Source organism: Gymnogyps californianus, chromosome 29, assembly GCF_018139145.2.
Source record: "Gymnogyps californianus isolate 813 chromosome 29, ASM1813914v2, whole genome shotgun sequence".
In the NCBI taxonomy this organism is placed as follows: Eukaryota; Metazoa; Chordata; class Aves; order Accipitriformes; family Cathartidae; genus Gymnogyps; species Gymnogyps californianus.
Window position 1 is genome coordinate 797,264 of NC_059499.1, and position 27,294 is coordinate 824,557.

General features: G+C 58.4%; 1 protein-coding gene across 2 annotated transcripts in view; it reads left to right on the forward strand.

Annotated features, from left to right (window-relative positions):
* Window positions 1-259: 259 nt before the first annotated feature.
* The window catches only part of MEF2D (myocyte enhancer factor 2D), a 33,145-nt gene continuing 6,110 nt past the window's right edge, over window positions 260-27,294 (forward strand). The window contains exons 1-7 of one of the 2 annotated variants that reach the window (XM_050912265.1): window positions 260-338; window positions 5,998-6,201; window positions 13,309-13,446; window positions 17,270-17,480; window positions 20,253-20,309; window positions 23,980-24,170; window positions 24,584-24,604. In XM_050912265.1, coding sequence (XP_050768222.1) covers window positions 285-338; window positions 5,998-6,201; window positions 13,309-13,446; window positions 17,270-17,480; window positions 20,253-20,309; window positions 23,980-24,170; window positions 24,584-24,604 — 876 coding nt within the window. In that variant the 5' untranslated portion in view covers window positions 260-284. The remainder of the gene's footprint in view (window positions 339-5,997; window positions 6,202-13,308; window positions 13,447-17,269; window positions 17,481-20,252; window positions 20,310-23,979; window positions 24,171-24,583; window positions 24,605-27,294) is intronic. The other variant, XM_050912266.1, reaches the window with a different exon arrangement.

Below are 27,294 nucleotides of genomic sequence, written 5' to 3' on the forward strand. Positions count from 1 at the left end.
TTGCACAGGTTTCCGAGCAGCCGCTGACGGCTCAGCCTCGCTGGATCCGGCCGCGCAGGAGGATACCATGAACTGAGCAAGGAGCGACGCAAAACTCTTTTTTTTTTTTTTTTTTCTTCCCCCCCCCCCCCCCCCCCCCCTTTTCTGGCTTTTTTTTTTTGGTTTGTTTTTCATCCGGAAAAAAAGCCCCCCACGCTCTTTAATGAAAGCGTTTTAAAACGGGGTTACTTTTCCCCTCCCCTGAACCGAAGTCGTCCCGGGTACGGTGAGGATTTCCGGAGAAGATGGGGAGAAAAAAGATCCAGATCCAGCGGATCACGGACGAGCGCAATCGACAGGTCGGTGTTTTCCCTTCGGCTCTCCGCTCCCTCCTCACCCGCTCTCCTCCCGTCGGGTATTTTAAGGGTTTTGCTTCAAAATGACCCATTTCCATCTCCTTTTTGGGCCAACTGGTGCTTTTCTCTCTCCCAACCCATAAAATAAGCAGATGGGCGAAACTCGGCACGAGGGCCGGATTCAGGCGGATACCCAGAACCAGGCAAACGGCCCCGTTTTGCCGTGGCGGGGAGCCGCAGCCCCCACCCAGGCATTGCTCCTCGTCTTGGAGCTCCTCACGCCGTTTCCATCTAAGCGCTTTTCCAGAAGAAAGTATCTTCTCCAGTTAGTTCCCTTTTTTTTTCTTTTTTTTTTTTTGTGTGTGTGTCTTGCAGAAAATATATTTCAGTTGACATTTTCCGTGAGGTTTTTTCCAATAAAAAACAGCCACAACAAGTATCCATTTTTCTGAACGCAAACAACCCAAATTATTCTTTTTTTTTTTTTTCTTTTTTTTTTTTTTCAATTGAAAACTTATATGGGTCCAGGGTTTTTTTCCTTGTGCTCTGTTGAAGCCAAGCCCTAGACATGCACGCACATGCATGTGTGTAGAAATACATGGATGTGCCGCAGAGGAAAAAAAAACCAAAACCCAACAGATTTTTCCCTAATTTACATGTTCCTTGAGTGGGACCGGCTGAGCAGCAGCGCTTTGCCGGGCCAGGTTTGCTCTGTGATGACTCCATCGATGTATTTCCCTGTAACCGCAGGACTTTCAGGCGGGTCCCTTTGCTCCGTGGCTTCCCGCGGTCCTTGAGTTTGGCTCAGCAGATCCAAGCCTCTGCCTTTAGTCCGGCCACTGCTGCGGATGCCCCAGCGTGGCCTGCCACACTTCTTTTCTACTGCTTTTATTCCAGAAAAAAAAAGAAAAAAAAGTATGTGTATATATTCCTAATGCTTAAAAAGTGGCAAATAACAGAATTGCATGAACTGGTTTATTGCTCCACAGCAAAACAATAGAAAATTGCAGGTTTTCTTCATTACAGCTTTCTTTGGTGGCTGGGGGATGGGATGGGCATAAAATGTTTTTTGATAATGTCCCAGTTGCTCGTGGCACTGTTTATTTCCATAAGGAGCAGGAAATGGGGCGTTAGGGGTTATTAAAGAAGCTGGAGTGTATTTTATGGGGCAGCGCTGCCGAGGGTTGCATAGGGGAGAGAGGGATTTGCAGCTATTGGAGCCCCATTAGAAGTTCAAATGAACGGAAAATATTTGGTAATGCTGGAGGTTGATGGCACAGCCTAGCCCTGTTGTATAAGCCTTCAGGAAAGGAAAGAGGCGTTTCTCTGCCAAAGGCAGAAGCCAAGGCGGTGGGAGGCGTTTTTGGGGGGCGTTGAGCTGCTCCTCGGTGCCGGGTTTGCCCGAGGGGGGCTGGAGATGCGGACCCTTGCCGAGGTCTCGCCGGCCAAGCCAAACCCAGGTGGGATTGAGCAGTGGGAGTTGCTCAGCACGGCGGGGTGCTGGGGTTTTAGCAAGTCTCTGATGTCAGGTGTTGTCCCCAAAGCCCAGCTTCCCGGGTCTGGGGGACGTTGGGTTTCCCTTGACAGCAGCTGCGTCCCCACCCGGGCCCGTTCTCCCAAAACCCGGCGCGGGAGCATCCGTCCCCACGCGAGTGCGGCACGTATCGCTTTGCTTTTCCGAAAACCCAGCCCTGTTTTAAGTCGGGTGTCAGCGAAGCAGCAGCTGTTTAATTGGTCATCAGCGCAGGCTTTGCAGTCAATTATTTTCGCTGCTCCCTTTCTTTGGGAAACAAGGACACACCAAGAAGAGAGGACATTTCGGGATGAACGGCTGCTCCAGGCAGTGGGTTGCGGATCTGCTCCATCCCCACCGCAGTGGGAGCTGCGTGGGGCTGGGGCATCTATCACCTCCGTAAAGGGGGTGATAACCCTCCTGCTTTGCACTATATGTGTGCAATGCCAGGATCCGGTCTCTGGGCTCAGAAATGTTCCGTCTTGCTTCATCTCATTCCCCTTCCCTTCCTCTCCTGCTGTTGTTGCAGATCAGAGATGAGAAGCATCCGTGCATGCGTGGCTGCGGGCTATCGGCTAAGCTGGCTTAAACCCAGGGTCTAGGAGCATCCTCAGCCCATCCCTGTCTCCGCGGCAGCCCTCCCGCCCCCCGCCGAGGCTTGGTGCGGGGAGCACGGCACGGCACGGCACGGCTCGGCTTTCCCGAGCAGCCCGGTGCTGCTGAATTATGCATGGGGTTTCATGCCGCGGCGCTGCTGCTGGCAATGTAGGTCTTGCAGCTCCAGGCGTGGCGGGTGAGCATGCACCGTCCTCGGCGTGCGCCGGCGCCCGGATGGCTCCCGCGGCACCTGCGCGTGTCGGGAGAGAGAGGGATGGGGAATGGGAATAGTGCGTGGATGCGCTGGAGAAAGAGGGATTCACCGGTGGTCATGCAAGGAGGTGGAGGTAGAGCCGCTCTCGACACCTCCGTTTCTGCTCGCTCTGCAAGTGGAGTCCATCAGTAATGGTGGTTTCGGGGCTGCCGAGGCATTGTGAACCTCAGGAAGAGTTAAGGTTGAGCAGGGGCTCTCCAAAGCCTTCGCTGCGAGGCAAAGCTCTTCCCCTGCATCTCACACCCAACCAACAGCATCAAGTGAGTCCGACCCTGCTCATGCCCCCCGGGTCTTGCCTCCCACGGGTGTACGGACCACGAGCCTGCACGGAGGAGACCAGAATTACAGCAGAAGCCAAAACCAGGGGAGGAGAGCAAGTAAGAGTCACTAATGTCATTAGAGGAATTACTGGAGAGGATTTGCCATAACAGATCAGACCATCAGTCCTTCAGGGCCAGCCTGCTGACTCTGGCAACGGCCAATATGGTCTGCATCAGGGGAAAGGCAAAAATCCCCTGCTAGTGTGGGGCAATAATTCCTTCCTGACCCCTTTGGTGATCGGCTTATGCCCTGAAGCATGAGATTTGATTACCCTCTTAGACTTATAAGGTTAATTCTTCTAGATGAGGCTCGTGCACGGCGGTAGGGGAAGGTTTGGGGTTTCTGTCCCGGGTCACGGGGAGATGCGCAAGGCGGTGTTCACTGATGCTTTGTGCGACGGGGCTGGCTAAATGGCAAATCTTTGCTTTCCTCTGCAAGAAGCAGGGGTGCCAAGACAGAGGGATGCTTCTCCGCCCTGTCCCTGTCTGCAGAGGGAATATCCCCTCGTCCGTAGAGGGATGGTTTGGTGCTTTGGGTTCTGCTTGGCTCTGCTCAGGTTGTTGCTTGATTTTGGGCGGGTAACCCCATGCTCTCCTTCGTTGCTTGAGGGCAATACCCAAACCACGCTTGTTTCTAGTCTTCACGGCCAAGAGCTGTCCCCTTGCTCGTGCGCCTTGGCCTCGCCCCGTTGCCTCCGATCTCGGTGGCCGAGTGGGCTCGTGGCACCCGGCAAGGTGTTTCTTGGCAAGGTGTCCCCGGCACCGGCAGCTGCAGAAATAAATGCCCTCGGCTGTTCTGACGCCGTGTGTTTTCCTCTCGAGGGCTCCTCGGGTTGCTTCGAGCGTGAATCAGAGCAGCGGGGCCATCTCGGCGGGGGAAAACGAGGCACACCGTGCCAGGCTGCGGCTTCTGCCGGAGCTGGGGCAGAGCAGCCGGTCTCTAGCAGGGACATGAGACCAGAAATGCTGCTGGCACGGCGCCGGGGAGCTCTGGGTTGGTTTTAGTGCCTGTCCTGCCATGGGCTGCAGGAGCAAAACCGCAGCTGGGTCCCACCTGAAGTCATACGGTGCAGCAACGGCTGCGGTGTGGCGCTGCCGGCTCGGTCTCGGTCGTGGGAGCAGCCAGGGCCAGCACCCGGCGGCAGCATTTTTGGGTGGCCGAGAGGTCTGGGATGCTACTGGGGAGGGGGAATTGCCGATGACACCGGCGCTGACCCTCAAGTAATTTAATTTGCGTCACAGCGCGCCGGAGCTGGGGCGGACGCTGGCAACGTGAGCACTGGTGCTCGCAGCCTGACCGCGGTGCTCGCGGGCGCACGTGGCGGGGAGCAGCGGCGCGGGGTGCCAGCCCTGCACTTTCCAGGGGATGAGGCGATTAGAGCCGAATCTCGTTACTGCTTAATCATCTCTGGGAGACGGCGGGGAGGAGCAGGCAGCTCCCCACACCGTTGCGCGCCCAGGGCTGCCCCTGCTCTGCCCTCCCACTGCACGGAGGGATGCGGCTCCATCTCGAGGGGTGCTCAGCGCTGGGTGCAGGATCCCGGTGGGTGCGTGCTGGGTGCTGCTGGTGGCATCGCGGCAGCAACGCTCGTCACCGCCGGTGCGGATGGGGAAGCTCCAGGTTAAGCTCTTTGGACCGCAGCTGTGATGCCACTAACTCGAGTTGAGCGAAGGCAACAGCCTCGTTCGCTCTCCTCCCTCGACACTGCGAATTAAAGCTGTTCAGCTGCAAAATCGATGCCGTGGTGGAGGCCCTAAGTGGGGTCGAGCCCTCCCGTGCACGCGTGCGGCGAGGGAGCAGCTCTCGGCACCCAAGGGCATCTCGGCTCACCTCCAGCCCTTCCCCGGGCTGCTGCTTTGCCCGCCGCGAGCAATGCTTAAAGCAAAGCAGTGACCTCCCTGCCTTTTATTTTCCTTTTCTTTTTTTTATTTGCTAAGAGGGCATTGGCCAAGCGTCGCGCCTTTCCCCGGCGGCGTGCCGTTCGTTGCGGGGGTGGTGGCGGTGAGGGACCTTCAGCGGCTGGCTGCGCTGCAGCCGGGATGGAGAGCCCCGAACCAACTCCTTCCCCACCAGCTGGGTCCTCTTAGGAGCGTCGCGGCGAGAGCTGAGCGTGGGTTGGGAAATGCAGCCCGACGTCTGCCCGGCGTCTGGAGCGGGTTTTGGAGCCCGCGTCCAGCTCCGTCCCCGTCCCCCAGCCAGCTCGCAAGGATCAGTCCGGCAAAAGATGCCTCGTTAGCTGACAGCTCTAATGACAGCTCGTTTCAAGGCAGGGCAGGTTGGGAGGACAGGGGACGGGTGGGCAGGCGACGCGGAAAAATGTCCCAGCAAAGGTTATGGGGACAGCAAGAGGGAGGCAGCAGCCGGCCGGGCACCCAGTGCGGGGGCTCAGGGTGCCTTTGGGGAAGCGCAGCCTCCCAAGAGAAGTGGGTGCTGGGAAGCAGGAGAGCGGGTCAGGGATGGGGTGGGGTGGGCGAGTGGTGTGGAGCAGCACCCTGACCTGCTTCGGGGCGGCTGAGCCCCCCCGGCTCTGCGGCTCCCGGGGTCGGGTGCTCGCAGGGCTGACGAGATCTCCGCTGCTTGAATATTCAACTTTAAAAACCCCCAACAACCCGCAGCCCCCGGACAGATGGTAGCTCTGCTGGGGATTTTGCTGAAATTTCTTTTCTCTTGATTTGGCAATACGTGATTTCCAATGCTGATAATCATCTTTGTGCTTGTGAAGTGCCTGCCTTTGGAGGATCCCAAAATAGGCGGCGATATGAACCGGTTGGAAGAGGGAGGTGAGAAAAGGAGAGCTTGGGGTGGTCATCCAGTTGGGGAAACCGAGGACAGAAGATTCCCTCTGTCCTCCCCTTCCTTTTGCTCTTCCTCCAGTGGTCATCCCAGTTTTCTCCGGGAGGTGTCGAGTCTGTGGCAGCGTGGGCACGGCTTCTGACCACGGCTCTCCTTGCTTTCAGGTGACCTTCACCAAGCGCAAGTTCGGCTTGATGAAGAAAGCCTACGAGCTGAGCGTCCTGTGCGACTGCGAGATCGCCCTGATCATCTTCAACCACTCCAACAAGCTGTTCCAGTATGCCAGCACCGACATGGACAAGGTGCTGCTCAAGTACACGGAGTACAATGAGCCCCACGAGAGCCGGACCAACGCGGACATCATCGAGGTGAGGCCGCCCGTCCTCTCCCCGGCTTTGCTGTTGTGGTGGAGCCAGGGCCGGGTCTGGCACCGCAGTTGGATGCAGGAGGTCCGTGCAGGGTGGGGATGAGAGCGAGCAGATCTCCCACACCCGGTACCGGCCTGATTTTACATCTTTTTGCTCCAGCCTACAAAGATACTCAGTTCTGGGTGGTAGAGTTTGAAGCTGTCTTGAGTTATGTGTTGGTCTACTGCTGTAAAATTGAGGTGCAGGTTTGCTTTGTGGGACTTTCCCGTGGTCCGGGCAAACCAGGAATGGTTTTGGAGGCATCTCCCAGGGTTGCTGCACTGGGGTGCCTCGGTGCAGCTGGTGGCATTGCCCCTGTCCATTGTTTCAGACACGCACGGTGGGGTTGTAGGAGGGCACCAGTGGCTAAATCACAGAGTAATTCAGGTTGGGAGGAACCTTTGGGTGCCTCTGGTCCAACCTCTGCTCAAAGCATGGCCAACCTCCCGGGTAGGTGGGGTTGCTCAAGGCTTGTCCGGCTGCGTTTTGTGGGTCTCCCAAGGTTGGCGAGTCCAGTCTGACCAACCCCAGCACTGCCGAGGGCACCGCGTCCAAACCTCGCTGATGCCAAGGCCGCACTGCTCCTCCGGCCTGCCAGCATCGCAGGAGATGCTCGGCCACCATTTGCTGTCAGTGACCCCGCGCTGGCCCTCCCCACCGCTTTGTCCTCATCCCTGGCGCTGGCAGAGCATCGCCGGGCTCGAGCACGGGGCGTTTGGCTCACCGGGAGGGTGCCAGCGGCGTCTCGGCCATCGGTCGCATCCTCTCCCTTGGCAGCACCCGCCAAGATGGGAGCCGCTCGGTTGTCGCTTTTCAGTGTGTGGGCAGCTGCCTTTACGCCCGGGCAAATGCAGGCAAATGAAAGGCTTGGCTGGGTAATTACTGACATTACAGGCGGGCATAAATTAATGCCCGTGGAGCCGTTAGTGATTGAGCGGAGCGGCACGGCCCCGCGGAGGGCCCTGGGCGGATCGGAGGCAGCCGCGCCGCTCGGACCTCACGCGGCACGAGGCTTCGCCGCTTCAAAGCGCTGCTGGAGGAATCGGCTTCTCCTGCCGCTCGGGCCGTGCCGCTTCTGCCTTCGAATCCCTTTGGTGCACCTTGGGCAGCGCGCTCGGGCTTTGATTTCATGGAGGAGGAAAAAAAAAAAACCCAATCTACCTCCTAAATCTTGCCTTTTTTTTTTTTTTTCTTTTTTTTTCTCCGCAAAACGTGTCTTTTTGAGAGGTTTGGACTTGAGGTTTTCACCTCGCTGTCCACCCAGTTCCCACCGACGTGCCGCCGCAGCAGAAGTGGGTTGAGCCATGGCCAAGCATCTGGCAGCACCTGCCTGCCCTCGCCGGGGTTTGGAGACTGTTCTGCCAGCGTGTAGTTGCATACAGGCCTTAAAAACGGTTCAAAAATGTCCTTTTTGGCCCGTTTGAGCCAGGTAGTGCCTGTCCACCGTGAAAATGCCGGGGTTTTGGAGGCATGGTTCCCCACCGTGCTAGTCAGTGCAGCCTCACCCAGCCTCTCCGGGATGCTCAGACTGCGGCGCTCGCAGCGTCGAACAGATTTGTCTTGGCCTAAAAATACCGTAAACATTTTGGGCAGCGTTCTCTGTTCCCTTATGGTCCAAGATGCAAACACTCCCAAGCCGACAAGTTACACACAGTCCTTGGCACCCAAAGAAATACTGTGTTTGCACCACATGAAAAGCTGGATCTGCATCCAAAGCCGAGGAGAGGAACATCGGGAGCAGAAGGATATTGGTGGATGGCAAGAAAAAGAGCCCAAACGCGCCGGGCTCGGCACGTCTTGCCGGCAGATCCACCTCGGAGCGAAACCTGCTGGGGCGCAGGCGGGTTTTGAGGCCGCTCGAGCATCCCTCCCCGTCCTCATCTTGTCTTGGAGCAGGGTTAGGGCTGCTCTGAGATTTTTACTGTTTTATCTCCCAAATCCACCCCTGCGAGAGACCATTCCTGCTCCTGGTGCTGATTTCCATCTCCCCCCCCCGCCCCAGCCATCTCCCCTCACCCAGCTCAGGTCCCACCGGCCCAGCTTTGTCCCCACCGCACACAGACCCAGTTTATCTCATGTTTCTTGGTGGCTCCCAGTTGAACTTGACTCTTCCAAGAGTATCTTCGCATCCTCAAAGCTTCCCCAGCATCAAGCATTTATAGAGCCGTGAAGGCACAGGCTGTGAATTTGCTACCAAATATGATTTTGAGTGGATTTTAAGGGGCCGCTGCATGCATCTGCCTTCCCTGGAACGCCTGTGGCCCCTTTCTACCGGAGGGATGCAACCCTGAATGGCTCTGGCAGCATCTCAGAAAGGATGAGGAGCAACTGGGACCTGGGTGAATCGAGGTAGAAGCCTCTTGATTTCATTTTCCTGGCGGAGCGGGAGCGAGCGGTGGCTCCGGAGGCTTGGCCGAGCCAGGGTCTCCTCTCACGGCTGGGCTGGGGGGCTCCTGGAGCCAAAGGCGCTGGTACCACCAACTCTGGGCGGTACAAGTTGGTCTGTTGAAATTACGTTTTAAAACAACAATGAACATGAGGTCCCCCTTTTTTTTTGGCCCTGGGGAGGTGCAGTCTGCGGAGGGCACTGGGGACACCCCATCACATGCTGCACGGGGATGCCCTTGAGGGGTTTATCCCCCTGGATATTTAGTGAGAGGCAGAGCTGCTCCGGGATGAGTGTACCCGGAGTGTACCCCCGGTTCAAGAGGGGTTCAACACCCCGGCTGCCTTTTGGGGACCATCCCCTGTGGGGGCACCTCCGTGTTGCAGCCGTGCCGGGGATCGGCAGCGGCCGTCGGGAGTGGGATTCAGCCATGCAACTGCTGCGGCTCTCTCCGTGCCCGGCAAAGTCCTGGCCATTGCAAGCTTTTAAGTCTGAGAAAATCTCTCTTAATGCAGAGAGGGGGGTTTCCTTCATCAGGCGGGGGACAGCTGAGGCCCCCAGACAGGCACGCTGGGTGCCACGTGCGCGCCCGGGCTGGGATCACGCCGGCTTTGCTCTTCGCTGTCGCTTCTCGTTTCCTCGCAGCCCGGCTGACGTGCCAGTTTCTGATAAGGGACTTGGACGAGAGCGGAGCTAGCCGGGCACGGGGGTGCTCCAGAGCCAGTTAAAGTCACACAGCAATTTCTTCCCTTTCCTCGGCTGAATGTCCAGGGGGTGGGGGGAGCTGATTTTTCCCTAATTCTCCTTCTTGGGCTCGTCGTTCCCCAGGGTGCGTAAAATCAGGCATTTTGCAGGATGCTGGGGAGGGCGGCGAAGCGCGGAGGCAGCTGCCGGTGCCGCGTCTTCATCCTCATCCTTATCCTCATCCTCATCTAGACTTCCCCAAAGCCTGGGGTGGTTGAGTCTCCCTCCTCCGAGGGAAGTCAACCACATCCTGGTCGAGCATCGTTTCCTCTCACATGTTCCGCGTTTCCTGCTGCTCTCTCACCCTCTTTGGGTTGGAAATCTGCTCCCATATGAGCTAGGCTCATGGGAGTGGGAACATTGCCTGGAAAAGCAGGACCTGCAGCGGGTGCTGCCGTGGAGGGGGGGACACCCGATAGAGTTGGGGGGAGCTGGGGGCGGCAGGGAGACAGGCCGATGGCGAGCGGGTTTTTTTGCCGCGTGAAGTTCTCACCCTGGTTTTCTCCTCCGAAAGTTTTCTGCTGTGAAGGAATTGATTTTAAAGCTATTTTATACGAAAAATAGTCGTGTTCCGCTGGATGCAACCCAGTGACAAAAAGGGTTCGTGCCGCTTTGCGTCTTCTGTTTTTCCCCTGGAAAAGGGAATGAGGAGGAACAAGAAGGAAAGCTCTTTTCTAAAAGACCTTGCAGAGATCCTGAAAACAGGAATCTTTGGGTTTGATTCTCACTCCAGCAGGATTGTTTTCCTTTTACATCATCTCGTCAAAAAGCAGAAAATGTGGGACACACATTTTTTTTGTCAAAAAAATGAAAAAAAAACCCCAGCAGCCGAATCTCGTATGGCTGCAAATGGCATTTTGTTGTCCCAAACCTCTTTTTGAGCAGCAGATTGCTGCAAGCCGCCCTGCTTTGGCTCGTGGCCCGCTGCGACTCGGGCCCCGGTCACCCACTGCCACTGGTGCTTCCCATCCCACCGCGCTGCAGATCGTCCCCGTCCTCTGCTGTGCCAGCTCTGGAGCCTGTCCCCGTCCCCTTCTTCCCCTCCCTGCCCGCAGCTCCGGCAGCCCCACGCTGTGGCGAGGGTTATAATCCAATCTCACGCTGCAGGCAGCTGCCTGCAGCGCCCAGGAAGGGTTTTCCCCACCGTGCACAACCGGGTCAATGCTTTCGGGGGCTGCCGGCAGGTTTCCTACGGGAGCGGGGACGGTGGCACCGCGGCCGCCCATCGCAGCTCGGGATGCTGCGAATCGAACTCGGCAGGGAGGTGTGGGTCTCAAAGACAATTAAGTTACAACTAATTTTATGAAGTTAGTGGCCGGGGAGAGGGAAGAGACCAAGGCAATAGCTGCTGTCTAAGTTGAAGCTATATTAGACACCAAATAGACCCGCAGAGGAGAAGGACCTTGGGAAATGCAGAGAGGAGCGATGCTGTGAGCTGCTTGGAGGGGGTTTTCTGGGTCTGGGTGAACAGAGCTGCGTTCACGCCGTTGCTCCGCTTTCCTCGACAGAGTTGTTGAGGGAACAACCCCCGGGACGATTTCATGCGGACTTAGAAACAGCAAAATGCCGTGGCCGGCGGCGTCTGCCCGTTGCTCTTCCCTGCTCTTTCTTTGGGCGGTAAATACGGGGCAGAGCCGGGGGAGCTGGAAGCTGCTTAAAACCTCCTGGGCTGCTTCATTGCTGCAGATTTTAGAAAGGAGAAGGATGTTGTTGCTCGGCTGAAACCTCCTGAAAATCCAGTTGTGAGGTTCCCTTCTTCGAGGGTCCTGGGGGACAGGGGTTGCTTATCCGACCCCACGACTCCTGAATCCGCTGGCAGCCTTTGGCAGAGGAGAAGAGCTTCCAGGGATGCGAGGGATTACCTTCGCATTTCCCGACCAGGGATGGGAGGGCAGAGGAGAGAGATCCAGTTACTATCCCTGTGGAGCGAACCGCTGCGAGGCGGGCACAGCCCCTGTATTAGACACCGGAGAGTCTCCCCAGCCGGCACCCTTCGCACGCGCCTGAAGGAAACCCGGCTTCATCCCTTCCACTGCTCATGGAACAACTTTTTCCATTTTGCTTCTGAAAGAGAAAGAGAAGGAGGAAAAAAACTTTTTTTTAAAGAAGGACTCAACTTTCCGTCTTTCGGCTGCATCGGCGAAACAAAAGGTTTCGGAAAAAAAATCCGCAAAAAGCAGTTTCCAAAAAAAAAAAAAAAAAAAATAGGCAAAGCCGTTCCTTCCCCACCGGCGCACCCGCTCCTTTTTTTGGCCCATTCTAAAATCAAACAAGGACACGTACAAAAATAGAAAAATAATAGGGAAAAATCCTCAGGAATCTGCAGAAAAAGCCCTGGGAACCTCCTGTTCATGCCAATGACTCGGGTTCCCACTGCCCTTCTCTATAAAGAGACAATAAATAACACGAATTAGGGGTACCAGGATTATTATTAGGTAATTAGGTAATAATTATTAGGTAGCAGGAATTATTGGTAACACCAAACAGGGCTTCAGATGCCACCGTGGTCAAGAGTGAGCCAGATCCTTCGCTGGTGGAGCTGGATGTGGATGAGGACTTTTCCCCTCTGCAGATTCAATCTAAGTAAACGAGGATTAAAATTACGCCCGTGAAGGAGTAATTGCGTTGCAAATATTGTGAAAAGCTTCAGCTGGATGGAAAACGGGCCGGGGATGGGTTTGGTGCCTGTTGCTTGACCCTTGCCACCCGGCGCAAGCGTCCACCGAACAAGACCTGTGCGGCACGGGGTGCCGTACCGATGCCGAGCAAAACCTGCCCGCGGCGTTTCCAGCCCTTCTGGAGACGTCACCGGTTTTTATCCGCTCTAGCAAAAATTCCCTTACAAGCTCTGTGTTTCCCGGAGCTCGCAGGTAGATGAGGAGCCACTCCAGGATACATTTTGGCCTCAAAATAGAGATGTTTATTACTGTTTGGGAAGACAGAGGAGAATTGTCAAGGCTCGCTTTTTTTTTTTTCCCCCCTGCTGAATTTGGCATGAAAAGAGATCAAGACTTCCAGGAAATTCTGTAGCTTTGACTTCTAAAAAAAAGAAATTGGCAAGTGATGGTTCCATAATAACGCCTAATTGCTTTTGGTATTTTGAAAATAGAATGATTAAATGTGCATGTGTAACGCAATCTGCAAGTTGGCTACCGAGCATGAAAGAGGAACGTCGGGGGTTTTCACCATACCTCGCGTGTAGCCCGAACGTGTGATTACCGGGCTCCTGTTAACGAAGGAGGAGCTGTCGCATCGTTAACTCTGCAGCAGCGCCCGGGACCTTTGCTGCTCGTGCAGTCTGGTCTTGGTGCGGGGTTTGCTGCCCGGGCGTTGTCACCGTCACCCCCCTGTGTCACTCCCAACAGGGCTCGCCGTCTCCGGCGCCCGCGGGCTGTGGCCGTGCCACGTGCCCTCTCGTGCGATGCTCTTGCTGGGGTACCTTTGCATTTGGTGAATGCCCCCCACCCGTTTTTGCCAGGGGCAAGCCTCTTTTTGCTTATTATTTTGGTTTTTGTTTTCCTATTTGTAAGAAGGTTTTCCCTATTTTTAGCAGGAGAGCAGATATCATTAAGGTTTATTTCCCCTCCTTGTCATTGTAGTAATTGTAGGTGACGAATGCGTCTGAGCTGGTACGGGGCCAAATTCAGCTCTGGCGTAAACAGATCCTTTGAAAGCAAAGAAGTTTCTCTCCATCCATCCCCACGTTTGTAATTCCTAAATTAGAGACACCCCGGCGTCGAAACCCGAGGGCCGGATCCTGACTCTTCAACCCCATTGAGGTCAACGACATCTTGGGGCGAAGGTGTTAGTTTGTGCAAGGGCAAGTCCTCGTCTTTATGGTCCGGGGGACGTTTCGGGGGGACCTGCCTGTCTCAGGCAGCTGCCTGTGTTCCCCAGCCCCACTCCCAGATCTCAAACTGTCCCGGTTGTGTTTTCAGACATTAAGAAAGAAAGGTTTTAACGGCTGTGACAGCCCGGAGCCCGACGGCGATGACTCGATAGACCAGAGCCCCTTGATGGAGGATAAATACCGTAAAGGCAGCGAGGATCTGGATATCCTGTTCAAGCGATACGGTGTAAGTACCCGCCCCTTGGCCGGAAAACCTTCATTATATGTTCTTTTTTGTTTTGTTTTTCTTCTGTTCGATTTCCCTCCAACCTCATCCCCTGATCCCTCCCCGACACCCCCTCCATGTCCCCCCCACCCCCCCCCAAACGTAACAGGCGCTGAACAAGAAGCACAGGGAGTGCGAGAGCCCGGAAGGGGATGAAGTGTTTGCATTGACCCCGCAGACGGAAGAGAAATATAAAAAGATTGATGAGGAGTTTGATAAAATGATGCAGAGTTACCGGCTCGCAGTGAGTAGCTGGTGGTCTGCAGCCCCCCCCTTGCCCCTCCCCGGATGCCTCCCGGTGACGGGGAGCGGGGGGGGAGGCTGGATTTTGCATGGCTTTGCTTCGGAGCCGTGCCGTGCCTTGGGAGCCGATGCGCACAGCCCCCCGCAGCCCCGAATGCACCCCGGGTCTGATGGGTGAGATGCATGAGGGGCCTTGAGGGTCCCTCCTGTTTCCCACCCGGAGAAGCAGGAACAACCCTTGGGAAAACCGTTCCCATTAGCTCCGGCATTCCTGAGCCTCCTTGGCTCTGGCCGGGCAGCGCAGGAGGATATTGCTGTTTTCCCCTCCTTTGCTGCAAGTACTGGATTGGGGCTTCCTTTTTTGCCCCTTTTCTCCCCAAAAAGGGCTTTTTGCTTGGGTTAAGACCCCAGCGTTCATGTGAGCTGGCGGCGGGTGCCGGCCCCTCACATCCCTGCAAAGACTCAGCCCGGTTGGGGCTATTCCGCATTAATTCCCCCCAAATCCACCGAGCCCTTGGGGCAGCTGGTGGCGTGGCAGAAATCCAGGGAGGTTTTAGCCTGTGATCCCGGAGCCGTCACCGGGGTGGCATCAGGACAGCGCTGAAAGGGATTTGTGTCAGGAGATGGGAGGAGGAGGGGGACACGTTGCAAATTAGTTGTTAGTTCAAGGGAGCAGAGACTATTGATGCAGGCAAGGCTTCTTCAGAGGGATTAGCCCCGAGTCGCTGCAGCCATAATTAATGCTGCCAGGAGCGGAAAGGAGGCTCGTTTTCGAGGGCTGGATGCAGCACGGCAAGAATTACACCCTCCCCCCCCCCCAAATAATCTGCCCTTCTGTGCTTTGCAAGCCCCCACAAGTTAAAATTCTGGCTTTTCGTGAGAATTAGGTCTTGTGAAATCCACGGCTCCTTATTTTGCTGACTCAGCAGGTGAGCGCTGCGTTGCTCCGGGAGCCTCCCAAGGACCCCAAAATCTGCATCTCCATCCCCTCCATCTCAGGGAGGGGTGGGTGCCCCGAGCCCTGGGAGAGCTGGGGAGGTGAAGCAAAACGGGGTGCAGGCGACGACGGTTGCTCGCAGCTCTGCTCTGACAGCGAGCCCAGCCCTCCGGGGTAGGTTTAGTGCAGGATTAGCTCCTGCAAGGCTTGGCTCCCAGAGGTTTCTCCCTGGTTTCACTAGCGGGGGGCAGGTTTCCACTCCACCAGGGCCGTGTGGGGTGGGGGTACGGCCCTGGCTGGACGTGCACCCCCCCGGTGCCTCGCACGAGCCCTGCCACCGGTGCAAAATAGGTCAAAAAGCCAGCAGAGCTTTTTCCTTGGTGCAAAACAACCTCGGAAAGCAGGGACTGCTTAGCATCTGTATTTTTCTGCTGCAAAGGGAGGGCTCCGAGCAGGCTCCCGTCACCGGAGGCAGCATCCAGACGTGCCATAAAGGAACGGTCCGTGCCCTAAAGTCATTTTGGCTGGTGGCATTCAGGTGCTGGCTGCTTTCGTAGTCAGGGCGTAGCATCTGGCTCCCCCACTAAACCTCCCTGCGCAGCAAGGGACTGAGTGATGCAGGTGGAGCGTGTGCGGTTGAAGAAGATGCTTTTCCTTTTTAACCAGCTGGGTTGGTTTTGTGTGTGTGACGAGAACTAACCAGACTCGGCGACCGGGGAAGCTTAACAACAGCCTTGTTCGCTAAAGAGAGGCCTCGGCGTGGCTTCTGCATTTGGTGTTTGTAATCGCTTTTAATGAAAACAGAAATCGTTGAGGTTTGGCTGACGTGTGCATCTTCTCCCTCAGATTTTGGACTGATGTGCAAGCCGCCTTCCCTAGTTGTGTCCTCCCTGGGGCGGGGGGGGGGGACGACCTGGGACCACTTAGCTGGTGGCCTGGGCGTGCATCTCGCTGCACGCCAGGACAGCGCCGGCCTGACGCTTGTTTGAAGGTGCAATGGGCTAGATAACAGATTAAAAGCAAAACTCTGCTCTCCGGTTGGTGTATCAACCTCCCGGCTTTATCACGGCGTTGCTTAAGATGCGATGCACGGAGGTTAGCTTTTCCTTTCCTTTCCCGGGAACGTGCACGCACGCAGACGCGTTTGCAGTGATTTATTACACAACGCTGCTTCGGTGTTCCTGCAGCGCCCAAGAAGCCTTCCTCCTCCCCGTTTTGCAGCCGTGCAGAATAAGCTCCCGGGGCCGAGTAGAGGGAGGGCTCCGCGTTACAGCTTTCCCTGGCAGTCTGTAAAGGTCTGGGAAAGGCCGAGCCCGGTCCCTTTGAACGGCAGGCTGGCGGTCCTCGGAGCGGTGCCGCAGCACAGGCTCAGAGCCGCCGTCCTCTGAGCTTGGCTGCAGCCAGGGGATATCTCTGAAGGACGGGATGCCCTTGAGAGGCTGGTGGGGAGGGTTTCCAGCAGCAAAGCGTGGGTGAGCACCGTCCCACTCCTTCCTCCCGTCCTCCCCTCTACCCTAAAAGAAAATCGCCCGTCTAGGAGTAGATTTCTGGAGGGGAGGGGGCCGCAGGGGAGCTGCAATGGGGGGATGCTCAGCTCCCTCTGCCCTCGCCGGTGCAGCTTTGCAGGGTCTCAGCTCCGGCCCTGCGATGGTCCCATCCGGCGCTGGGCTGCTCTGCCTCTCCAGCCCTGAACAAATTAAAGTGGGACTTTAGCAAAGCCCCTGCTAAAGCCTCTAAGCGGGTGCCTGCTCCTGTTAACGAAGAGCAAATCAGTGACATAAGACAGACGGCTAGGATAATCACGGCGAGTCTGGCTCCAGCGGGGACGCTGGTAGGTGAAGCTGGTCCTTGACCTGCGGCCAAGGATAGGGCTTTAGCGATGCTCCTGCTTCCCTGGGGTCAGCTCCTCCTCCTTCCCAGCAGCTCCCAGAGGTGCCAGGATGGATCCCGGTGTCTCCCGGGGGCTGTGCGGAGCGAAACAAGCCTTTCCCAGATGCTCGGCCACCGGCAGCAGTGCCAGCCTGAACCGGTGGTCCACTGCCGGCTCTTTGGGAGGGCTCTTCCCATCCCGCTGGATGAGGAACGGCCTCGTAAAATCCCTGCAGGCTGCTTGGCCTCTGCAGTGGGATGAAGGGCGGTGCCGAGCTCGGCCGCTCTCGGTGCTGGCGGGGGCAGACCACCATGCTGCTGCCCGCCTTCGTGCTTTGGGGTGTTTCCAGCCACCCCTCCGCGGGCTGCCCTGAAAACACTAGGGGTAAATAAATACGGCCTGAAAATGAGACCAAAGCAACTGGTTGCAAAGCTTTGATGTATCCGAGTGGACAGCCGATTGCTCTTCCCGGTCTTCCCTGGTGGGGTCTGGGCTCCGGTGCATCCCTCCGAGATGCCAGCGTGGGCAGGGTGCAAGCACAGCAGTGCAGGCCAGCAGTGAAACGGGGGATTGGGGGGTCCCGGCCTGTCCCCCCTTTTTCAGCAGCGGGGTGTTGCTGCTGCTGTGATGCAGGATCAGGCCCGCTCTTGCTCAGAGCCTGCAAAGCGAGGAACTTCACCCCTGCTCCTCGCCCGGCGGCGCCTGCTCCCCTTTACCCCCTGCTCTCTGTTCAGTCCGCAGTGCCCGCTCCGAACTTCGCCATGCCCGTGACGGTGCCGGTGACCAACCAAAACACGCTGCAGTTCAGCAACCCGGGCAGCTCGCTGGTGACCCAGTCCCTGGTGACCTCCTCGCTGACGGACCCCCGGCTCCTCTCACCGCAGCAGCCGGCGCTGCAGAGAAACACCGTGTCCCCAGGGCTGCCTCAGAGGCCGGCCAGCGCAGGTGAGCGATGCCGTGATCCTTCGCACTCCCACCTCTTCCTCATCCCTGCGAGAGCCTTGCTGGGTGTGCAGCGCCGAGCACGGGGCATCCCGGGAGGCAGGGGACACCCCTGGTACCTCCATCCCCTGGGGAACAGGACGTGTCCCTGCATCCGTGGGTGGCAGGAGCAGCCTGGAAGGGTTGTTGCCCATGGGTGCTTGTTCCTGCCCTCCTGCCAGAGGTTGATGCCCCCAGTTTGTGCCTTGGCCTCAAACTGGGGGTGACCTCCCCGCCTTACCAAGGTCTTTTCGAGAGCCGGATCCCTGCAGGGATCTGTTTCGAGGTTGGGCAGCGCAAGGAGATGAGTCACCCGGCGCCGTTCCCAGGCTTGGGGGTGGCTGCCGGCATCCCGCTCGCCGGTGGCACTCCGGTGACACGGGACTGCTGCCTAAAAAGGGCTTTTCTGAGTCGGGCTGTGCTGGTTGCAGTTGGTCGCCGAGCGATTACTCATGCGAATCTGCTGACAGATCGGAGGGAGCAGTCGTTTCCAGCAGGGACCGGTGATGGGTGGTGGAGGGCAGGTTGGGGGAGAGGAGCTCGTCACCCATGTCCCCTGGAGCGGCGAGGGGGGACGACGACGTGTGACCACAGCCCGGCTCTCCCGCAGTGTGATCATAAATAATAATAGCGTGCAGAAAGCCCCTGCCTGCTATTTTGGTTGTCACAGATGGTGTGTAAAAATCGCACGGGCTGCAAATGGCAGAGCCGGTGACTGTGACCGCTTGGACATCTGGGTGGTGGGCACTTGGCTACGGCCCCCGGGGCTGTGAGAGCTCGGGGGGGGGCTTTGCAAAGGGGCTGGAGGGGTGCGAGAAAGGTTGGGAGGTGCCTCCAGAAGCAGGTTGGTTGGGTGACTGGGTCCGAGCAAGCAGAAAGAGGTGCCTGGGCTGGGATGCAATAGGAGCCGTGGTTCAAAGCCGGCTTGTTTGCTTACTGCTCTCTCCGCGCGGTCTCGGGGATGGCTCGAAGCGCTCAGATACCAGGGTGAGGCCCCCAGCCCTGAATTAGAGGGGTCTTGCTGCTCTAGGTCTGGTCCCAAAGAGCAACATCTCACTCCAGGCTGGGCGACAGAGCCCTCCTCGGGCACGGACAGCCGTAGCTCTGGCTGCAGGGATCTCCCCTGCCCTCTCGCAGGCCCCTCTGCCGAAAAAAAAAAAAAAAAAGAGGCTTCGTTGTAATGCAGAATCCGCTGGAGGCTCGCCGTTTCCATCTCGCTCGCTTGCCGTTTGTTTGAAGGGGGATAATTTCGCGGTTGCGAGCGCAGAGGTGTTCCAAGTCCGGCCATCTGCGTCTCATTCACTCGCTGCCTGGGACACGGAAGAAATCCTGTTTATAGGAGCCAGGCCCTTGCATGTTAGAAGAGCTTTTTTTTTTTCCTTAAATCTTTTTTTTTTATTTAGCAATGAACTTGAGCTGAGAGCAGAGCGCTGCGGCGTTGTTTCCAAAGCAAACGCGCAGCAGAGCATCGGGTCGGTATCTCGGTGCTGGCCGATGCCGTCTGCTCGGGGACGGCACGGGAGAAGGGCGGCCAAGGGGGTTTACAGGGCTGGGAACGGGGTCGGCATCACTCGCCCAAGGGGGGTGAGCCCTCTTTGGCAGTGTGGGTGCCAGGGTCTGGGGTGCAAGCGGGGTCCCGCAGCAGGGCACAGCCCCCAAATCCTGGTGGGGTCCCTCCTCTGGGACTTCGGAGGCATTGGGACCTCTGGTTTTGTATCCCCATCCCTTGAAGGGAGGATGCTGCGGTAGTGCGGCTGCCACGTTTTGGGGGTCACCATGCCCTTTTTCAAGCTGTAAAATATTTTTGGGACCACCGCCATCCCCGATCCTGCTCCCACGTGGGGAGCCAACACGCTTCCCTGCATGGCAGGGGCTCAGCCCTCCAGCACTCCTCCCGCTTTCAGGGGCTCGCTGCAAGCCCAGACCCGAGAGCCAGGGGCTGGAAAAAAGGTTTCTGTCTCAGGTTTCCCCATCTGGGGTGAGAAGGGTTGGGCGGTGGTTAGAGGTGGGGTTTGGGATCGGAGGCTCCTCATTCCCCTGCCCAGGGCTCCGGGATGACTGCGGTTGCAGCTCCGGAGCCTCCGTGCCGGCTGTTGGCCGAAATCACCGCCTGCGGCATGGCCAGGCAGCCCCGGGCTGTGAATAGGTGGCTTTCAGAAATAACTCAATAACAAGGCAGAAAAAAATAAAATCTTCTCGCAGGCGAGGCAAAACGTTGAGTTTATTGGGGATAAAAAGGCCTCTGGTACGGCTTTTCCCGGCACGGCGGGGAGCGGCGGTGCTTTCCAAGCGTTGGGACCGTGGGAGGCCGAATTGTAGCAGCGTCCTGGCAGCGCGCGGGGATGGTTTCCATTCGGTGCGAACATTACAGGGGAGATAGTGTTTCACATCTTGCTGCTGGGGCTCTCTTCCCCGGCAGCACCGGCCCCGTGTCCCCCAAAGGGGAGCTTGGAATAAAATAGCCGCAGTGTTTTCCAAGCCGCCTCCTTTGGAGCGGGCTCCTGTGCCGCCTGGCTCCTTCCCAAAGGAAACGGATCTGCCTGGATAATGTTTCCCAACCTGATCATCAGGAATGCTGCTCATTTTGCCCAGGACTTTCTCTCTGGGAAGGCAACACCGCTCATTTTCCTCTGCCCTCCTCCCTCGTGGTCCCCCTCTTCCTCCCCCCCGCAAAAAGAGGGATGCTCACCCTGTTTCCGAGCGGACGGTGACCCCGTGTTTCCAATTGCTTTACAGGGGCGATGCTCGGGGGAGACCTGAACAACACGAACGGAGCCTGCCCGAGCCCCGTGGGTAAGTGAGGAGCCATTGCCTTTCGGCAAGCGGTGTGGGCGCCGGGACCTGCGCCCTTGGCTCTGTTTGCCACTCCTTGCCTCGGTTTCCCCACGCGTAACGTAGGATTTTGCTTTGCCGTTCAGCGCCATCGGTCGAAGCGCTAGGGAAGATTTTGCTGCTGTTGGCAGCGGGAGGGTTTGGCATGTGGAGCTCCAGGCCAGCGCCTTTACTGGGGGCTGCTGGTTTCAGTGGAGACCTCAGAGACCGAGGCAGGAGAGGGGTACGTGTCCTGGGGGCCAGCATCTCCCCTGGGTCTTTGGGAGAGCTGCAAATCAAGGGGCCGGCTGAGATGGCCACTGAGGACAATGATTCGGGCAGCTCTGGGTTTAACTCCCCGCGCTGCAACTAGTTCCTCCCCTGACCTCGGGTGAGTCACTTAACACCTGATTCCTCGTTGCGCTTGGGCCCTATAAAGGAACTTTACGGCAAGGAAAAAAGCTCATTAAGGTCCCTTTCCACTGCGAGAGCCTCAGTGCTAACAAGGCTCAGACCTTGTGGCTTAGCTCCCCAGCTATAAAATGCGCTAATAATACCTCCTTCCCCGCGGTCTGCCTCCGCTGTCTGCAGGGTGAGGTCTTTGGGGCCGGCGCTTGCGTAGGTACAACCCAAAAGCCAGCGACGGCCCCCGGGTCCCGCTGGGAAGCAGCTGCCGCTACCGGCACCGCTGCTGCGGGCTGGGGCAGGGCAGGCTGCGGTCCAGGGCTCAGCGGGGCGGATGCCGTCCGTCCCCGGGTGAGGTGGAGCCGGGAAGGCAGCCTTTGCACCAGAAGCTCTGGCTCGTCACCCCCTCGGGGGCTTTTTGCGGTGGGGCTCCAGCCGACAGCACGGAGGAGGAGTGTGAAATTCGGCGTTGCCCCAATTAAAACCAAAATTGGAGCCTGGGTCCCACCGGTTTCGTGGACGGGGCTAGTCCGGACTCAGTTCTGCCGCACCGCGGCCGCTCGTCCCTGTCCCCTGCACCGTGGCCGCTCCCAGGAATAACCTTTTCCCTGTGCCAGGCAGCAGCCATGCCAGCGCCGGGGGAATTTCTCCCCGGCTGCGCCTCCAGAGCAAACCCTGCCAGGGCAGTTCGTGGGGCTGGCGTCTCCCCGGGGCCCTTGCTGCGCCCAACGCGGAGCTTTGCTGCTCCTTCGAAGGCAGAGGGAAGGGGCCGTCGTGCCGTGGCCCCCAGCCACCTTCGCGGCCCCTTTTCCCCCCGAGGCCGCCCCCACGTCAGCTGTTGGGAGCAGCCGCGGCGGCGCGGAGCTTGGCAGGGCCCGTGAATGTCAGCATTGACGTCACCGGAGCATTCCCTGCGTTCCTGCCGCCGCTCCAGGAAACGAGCGCGAGGAGCAGGGACAGCCCGGCCGCGGCCAGCCACGGCCCCCCGCCATCCCCGGACCCCTGCCGCCTCCGGGGCTCCCCGCGCCGGCTGCAGGAAGGGAGCGTGGCTTTGGCTCTGGCACCGCGCTTGCGGTTTTTGAGTACCTGGGACATCTCTTCCTCCTCCTCCTCCTCCTCCTCCTCCTCCTCCTCCTCCCTTGCAATCTCTGCAGCACCGAGCGATCACCTGCTGCCTCTGAGTCATCAGCCGCCGGGTACTTGTGGCCGGATCCTGCAGCGATGCGGGCTGCGTCCCCGCGTCCTGCCTGCCCACCATGGCGTGCACCGTCCGTGGGAAGCACCTTGCCCACCCTGCCTGCCCCATCGCGGGGATGCTGTGCCCTGGCTGTCCCCGGCTTTGCAAGAGCACGGGGTGCTGCCAGGCTCAAATTTACACCGGGGTGGTGCAAAGGCAGCCCGGAGTGCTCCGCTTTTGGACCTCTTTTTTGGGGTCAGGGTTATCCCGCAATCCTAGCGGGAGCGCAGCCAGCCCTTCTCTCTCCAGCTCACGGGGGCAGCCGGATCCAGGCTGGGGGGACTCCTCTGATGGCAGTGCCCAAGGCCCCCTGTCAGGGAAGTCCCTTTGGGGGTGAGTGGCAGCACTGGGACCCAAACCTGCTCCCCACCAGCGCCGGGGCCTCCCCGACCCACACCCCAACTGACGCGCACGATAACGCGGCGTACCTCAAAGCAGCAGTTGCCACGAGAGCCGCGTGTGCATCCATGTCGGTGCCACCTTGGGAAGGAGAATATCAAGGGGTTTAACGTTTCTTTTGGCTTTGCCTCCGTCGGTTTTTGCATGGCCACCGGCACTGCGGGTAGCGAAGGTCACCCAGGGAATTTTACGCACCTTCTTTGTTAATAAATGTAAAAGCCAGCGGCCTTGCAAGCAAAATGCATGTAGTTCACAGAGCACGGAGGTACCCGGGACCTGATGCACTAGGCACGTGCCTTATGCACGGCTGCTCACGGTGATTCAGGACTGAGAGGACACCTTGCTGAGGACAGGAAAGCCGGTCCCCTCCCTCAGACAGGGACACAGATACAGGAGTTGCAAGACGGGGCTGCCAGTCTGCAGCAGCCCCGCCACCACGAGCATCCCTGATGGGCAGCTCCCGGTACCCGGTGAGGCAGCCATCTCTCGTCCCCGGTGGCATCGGTGGGATCGGACCCGCGGCTCCCGGGGTGCGTGGCCATCCCCCGTGCCCAGTTTACCCCATCACCAATGTGTCCGGCCCTGGGACAGCTCTGGGAGAGGCAGCGGCTGGCGCTCGGCCCTCGATGAGCACGCGCCACGGCTGCGGCGTCACTGCCACCAGCCGCCTGCTGAAATGCAGATGTAGCGCAATGGTAGATGTGATTAATAATGCAATCAGCGACCTATTTTTCCCGGTCTAACGTGCAATGAATATGAGGGCTGAATCCTGGTGATTGCTAAATGCCTTTCTATCTTTGGGGCCTATTCATAAAAAAAAAACCAACCCTCATCAGAACAGTAATCTGATCCAATTTATTCCTTTCCTGATGTTCATCAAATCTTTTCCTTTTTAAATTTTTTTCTTCCTTTCCTTTCTTCTTTATTTTCCCCCTCTTTGCACATAAAATCCTTAAGTGGGGCAGCAGGAGGAGGAGGAGGAGGGAACCTCAGATCTTCAAAGGGGCAGTGGGATCAGTGAACCGAGTCCTCGCTCTGCCACGGCCTCTTTTTGCTGCTCCGGTACCATAAAGAGACCTTAAAAGTGAACGTAACAGTAATTATCCCCCCTTGCTAGGGCCCCAGTACCCTGCCAGAGCAGCGTAAAGAGGCCTTGCTGCAAATCAGGCCTGTAATATTTATTGGGTCTTATTGCAGTAACGATTGTGGGTTCCTGCAGGTTGAGGAGCTGCCCCGGGGCACTGGGAGCTTGGGGTCGGCTGCCTGCCCTGCCTCTGTCCCTGCCTGGCCCGGGGCAGGTTTGCCTGGTCTTGGTGGGGAAGATGCACCCGCTGCAGGCATCTGAGCGGCTGCCGGCACCGCCGAGCTTGCTCGGGGTTGCGCCGCGCTGCCGGCAGACGGGCAGGTACCTGCCCGGGGGCTGCGGATGAGCCTGCCTGGTGTGCAGGAGGGTTTTGGGGAGCCTGGGGGGATGTGGTGCTGCTCTCCTGGGGAGAAGCACCTACGGAGCCCTGTTGCGGCACCGCTCGCTATGCATGCATTTACCACCGCCGTGCATTCACCGTCGCCATGCATTCACCTCCTTCCTCTCTGTCACCCATTTTCCTGCAGGAAACGGCTACGTGAGTGCCAGAGCCTCTCCGGGTCTTCTTCCCGTGTCCAACGGCAGCAGCTTGGGCAAGATCATCCCGGCCAAGTCCCCGCCACCGCCCTCCCACAGCACGCAGCTCGCCACCAACAGCCGCAAGCCGGATTTACGCGTGATCACCTCGCAGAGCGGGAAGGGGCTAATGCACCATTTGGTGAGTGCCCGGCAGAGGTCTTGCGAGGAGACCGGGGTGGGAGCGCCGGTGGCGTGTCCCCTGACAGCAGACAGATTGTAGGGTGGACTTTGCGCTGGAGCAGATGCGGTGTGGGCAACTATTCCGTGCCGTAGCAGTGGGAGCTGGCTGGCGCCATGCCGGCGGGGAGACCCGAGGAGGAAGGCTTGGATTCCCATTTGCACCGTACCGGATGCAAACATCACGGTGCAAAGCCTGTGCCTGCAAACGGCACGGTGCAAAGCTCTGCGCCGGGCGCGAGTGTAACCCGTACGCACCGTACGTGCCCCGTGGTAGGCGAGGGTGCGGTGCCGGTGAGCGTGGCGGCGCGGCGGTTGGCGGGGCTGTCGAGTTAACGGTGCCTCTCGGTTTTCTCTCTGTTCTCCCGCGGGCAGACGGAGGACCACTTGGCTCTGGTGAGTTCCCTGCTGAGCGCGCATCGCGGCGGGGTGGGACGTGGGCCGCTTGTCCCGTTGGTCCCCGCACCCTGCCCTGGCTCGGCGAAGGCGTGGGGCGCACGTAGGGGTTGACACCGGCCCCTTTGCCCTCCGTCGGGAACACGGCGGGACGCGGGCGCCAGCACAAATGTCACAGCCAGTCCTGCCACAGAAAATCAATCCCGAGAAAAACGCACTTTTAGGAAAATCAGGTTCCCTATGGCAAAGAAGGAGCTGACACGAGCTGTAAAGTGCCTGTTTCTCCACCGAGGCCAAAAAAGCTGTGCTGGTTTCCCCGGGGGAGGTCAGCCCGGGTCCCTTGTGGGGCCGGTGCCGTGCGGAGCCAGCCTGGGCACGGGCACCGCCACCGCCCAGGAACCTGCCCCGTGGGCTTCGCTGGAGCCACCGCAGTTTACAGCACGGGAAGACCTGGCCCACTGCCACCACATGAGAGATAGGGAGTAAATCAGGCTCTTCCCATATTAAGGATATTATTTAAAGCCTGTGTAAATCCACTGGCTGGCTAGTGCACTCCCTAAACCTCCTTTGTGCACAGGGGCAGTTTTCCATGTTATTTTTATGGCTTTTTTTTCTTTCTCCCCCCCTCCCCTGCCAGCAAAGTGAACACCACCTTGTTTGTGGCAATGATTCACCCTGTTCTGTTGCTATTCTGGTGCAGGGCAGATGGGCGACAGGTCAGCGCAGCGAGGAAAGGGCGAGAGCCGCTGTAGGATGCAGCTAACGCAGCCAGGGAAAAGCTCTCCAAAAACAGGGGAGTAAGCCAATACCTCTCGTAGCCTGCAAGGAGACACTCTTGGCCAGGGGAAGGATTGGCCAGGGCTTTGGCAGACTTGAATTCTGCTGCTCTCCATGCCCCAAAAGCCTTCTTGCTTAATGGCCCCCTCCTGGCAGCTCCGTGCCTCAGTTTCCCCATCTGCCGAGTGCAAACGGTCACCACCCGCCTCCCCATCTGCTCATCACCGTTCCCGCTGCCAGAGGGCATTGCCTGTCTCCGAGCTGGAGGAGCAGCTTGCTTTAGGCAAAAATCAACCGGGTTGGCATTAACAGTTTTAATTGTTAGTCTGAGCTAACCCGGCTGATTTTTGCCTGAAGTGAAGTACAGTCCTCGCTCAAGCCGAGCTGGCAGCGGGGAGGTGGAGGGTGATGAAATCCGGGAGGAGGAGGACAGGGACCTCAGCACAGCTGGATCGGGAAGGGGACATCGGGAAAGGGAAAGCAGAGCCCTGTCTCGGCTGGTCTGCGGAGTCATCCCGCCTGGTGCGGGTGCCCCCCTGCTCTGCTAACCTTCTCCCCAGATTTGCTCCCTCCATATTGCTCAACCTACACACCAGATCTTCTCTTGAAATGGCAACTCCCACCTCTTTACACACAGGCAGCAGGATGAGTCAGCTGCCCCTCCGCTGAGACCTGCCCCGCTGCCCTTAACCCTTTGCCCACGGGCTCAGCCCCTGCCCACCGTGTGGGTTTGCTCCCGGCAGCTTTCGGCTCCGAGCACGGTCTGCTCTTTTAGTGGGTTCGGAGAGGCGTTTCCCCCCCCCCCCCATTCCTCTACACACTCCTCATCTGAAGAGTAGAGCAGGATCCATTCAGCAAGCCTACGGCGACAAGCGAGCTCACCCGGGAGCATGCCTGCATGGTTTTGTAACGAGCCTGAACGGCAGTTTGCAACCGGGAGCGTTTTGCAAGGCGCACGGCGGTGTGAGTGGCACGGGGCGGGGGGCAGCTTGCACACCTCAGCACCTCCTACCTGCATGAATCGGGATGAAAATTGGGGTGCTTCTTACGGCGCAGCCGGGTCTGCCATCCCCGCACTCGCCTCATGGTATAACGGGGGTGGCTGCTGCCCTGTTCCCGGGGCCGATACAACCCTACTCTGCCAGCATCCCACCGCCCCAGCCCTCCATCGCGGCCAGGCTCATCCCCGTGCCGGTGCTTTCCTGGGAGAGCCGCGGAGCCCTGGTGCAAGGCTGCCGGGGAATGGAGGGGATGGGGCTGTGGGTCGCGTCCTGCTGGGCTGGCTGGGGGTCCGGTGCAGGCAGGAGAGGGAGAGGGCTGAATCCTGCCCACCGTGAAGGCATTTCTCTGCAGCGTCCTTAACCGGAAGGCAGTGGGCACGGCCGAGGGCTGTTGCCAGCAGGATGCATGCCAGGAAAACCTGCTCCTACAGCCCCAGGGCTTTAGCAATTAGAGCCCTGGTAATTGCCTTCCCTGGGTGATGGGAAGGGACCTGCGGGCTGGGCAGCATGTGGGCGCAGGGCGCTGCAAATCCAGCACGCCGGGGTACTGTCACCCTCCGGAGGTGGCAAGGGCAGGGGTTTTAGCCTCCAGCCTTATCCCCGGAGAGTCCCGCGTGGCCGTGAACCATTGCAGGATCCCATGCCCAGCCCTAAAAGGCCCTGGGAGCCTTCGGCGCCTCGCAGCGAGCCGGGAGGAAGGCTCCCCGGGGACGCAGCCAGCCTTGTGCCGGTGCTGGGCACTGCCCCAGTCTTCACAGGGTGACGTGTGCCGGGGTGCTTCAGATTAGAGTCAAGCCTCTTGAGTCTGATTTAAATCAGATCAGCAGAGACAGCCCAGATTATCTGCCTTGTAAACAGGGCTGAATCTGACCCGTAGATCCGCCCACGTAACTGCCTGGAAAACCACGGGGG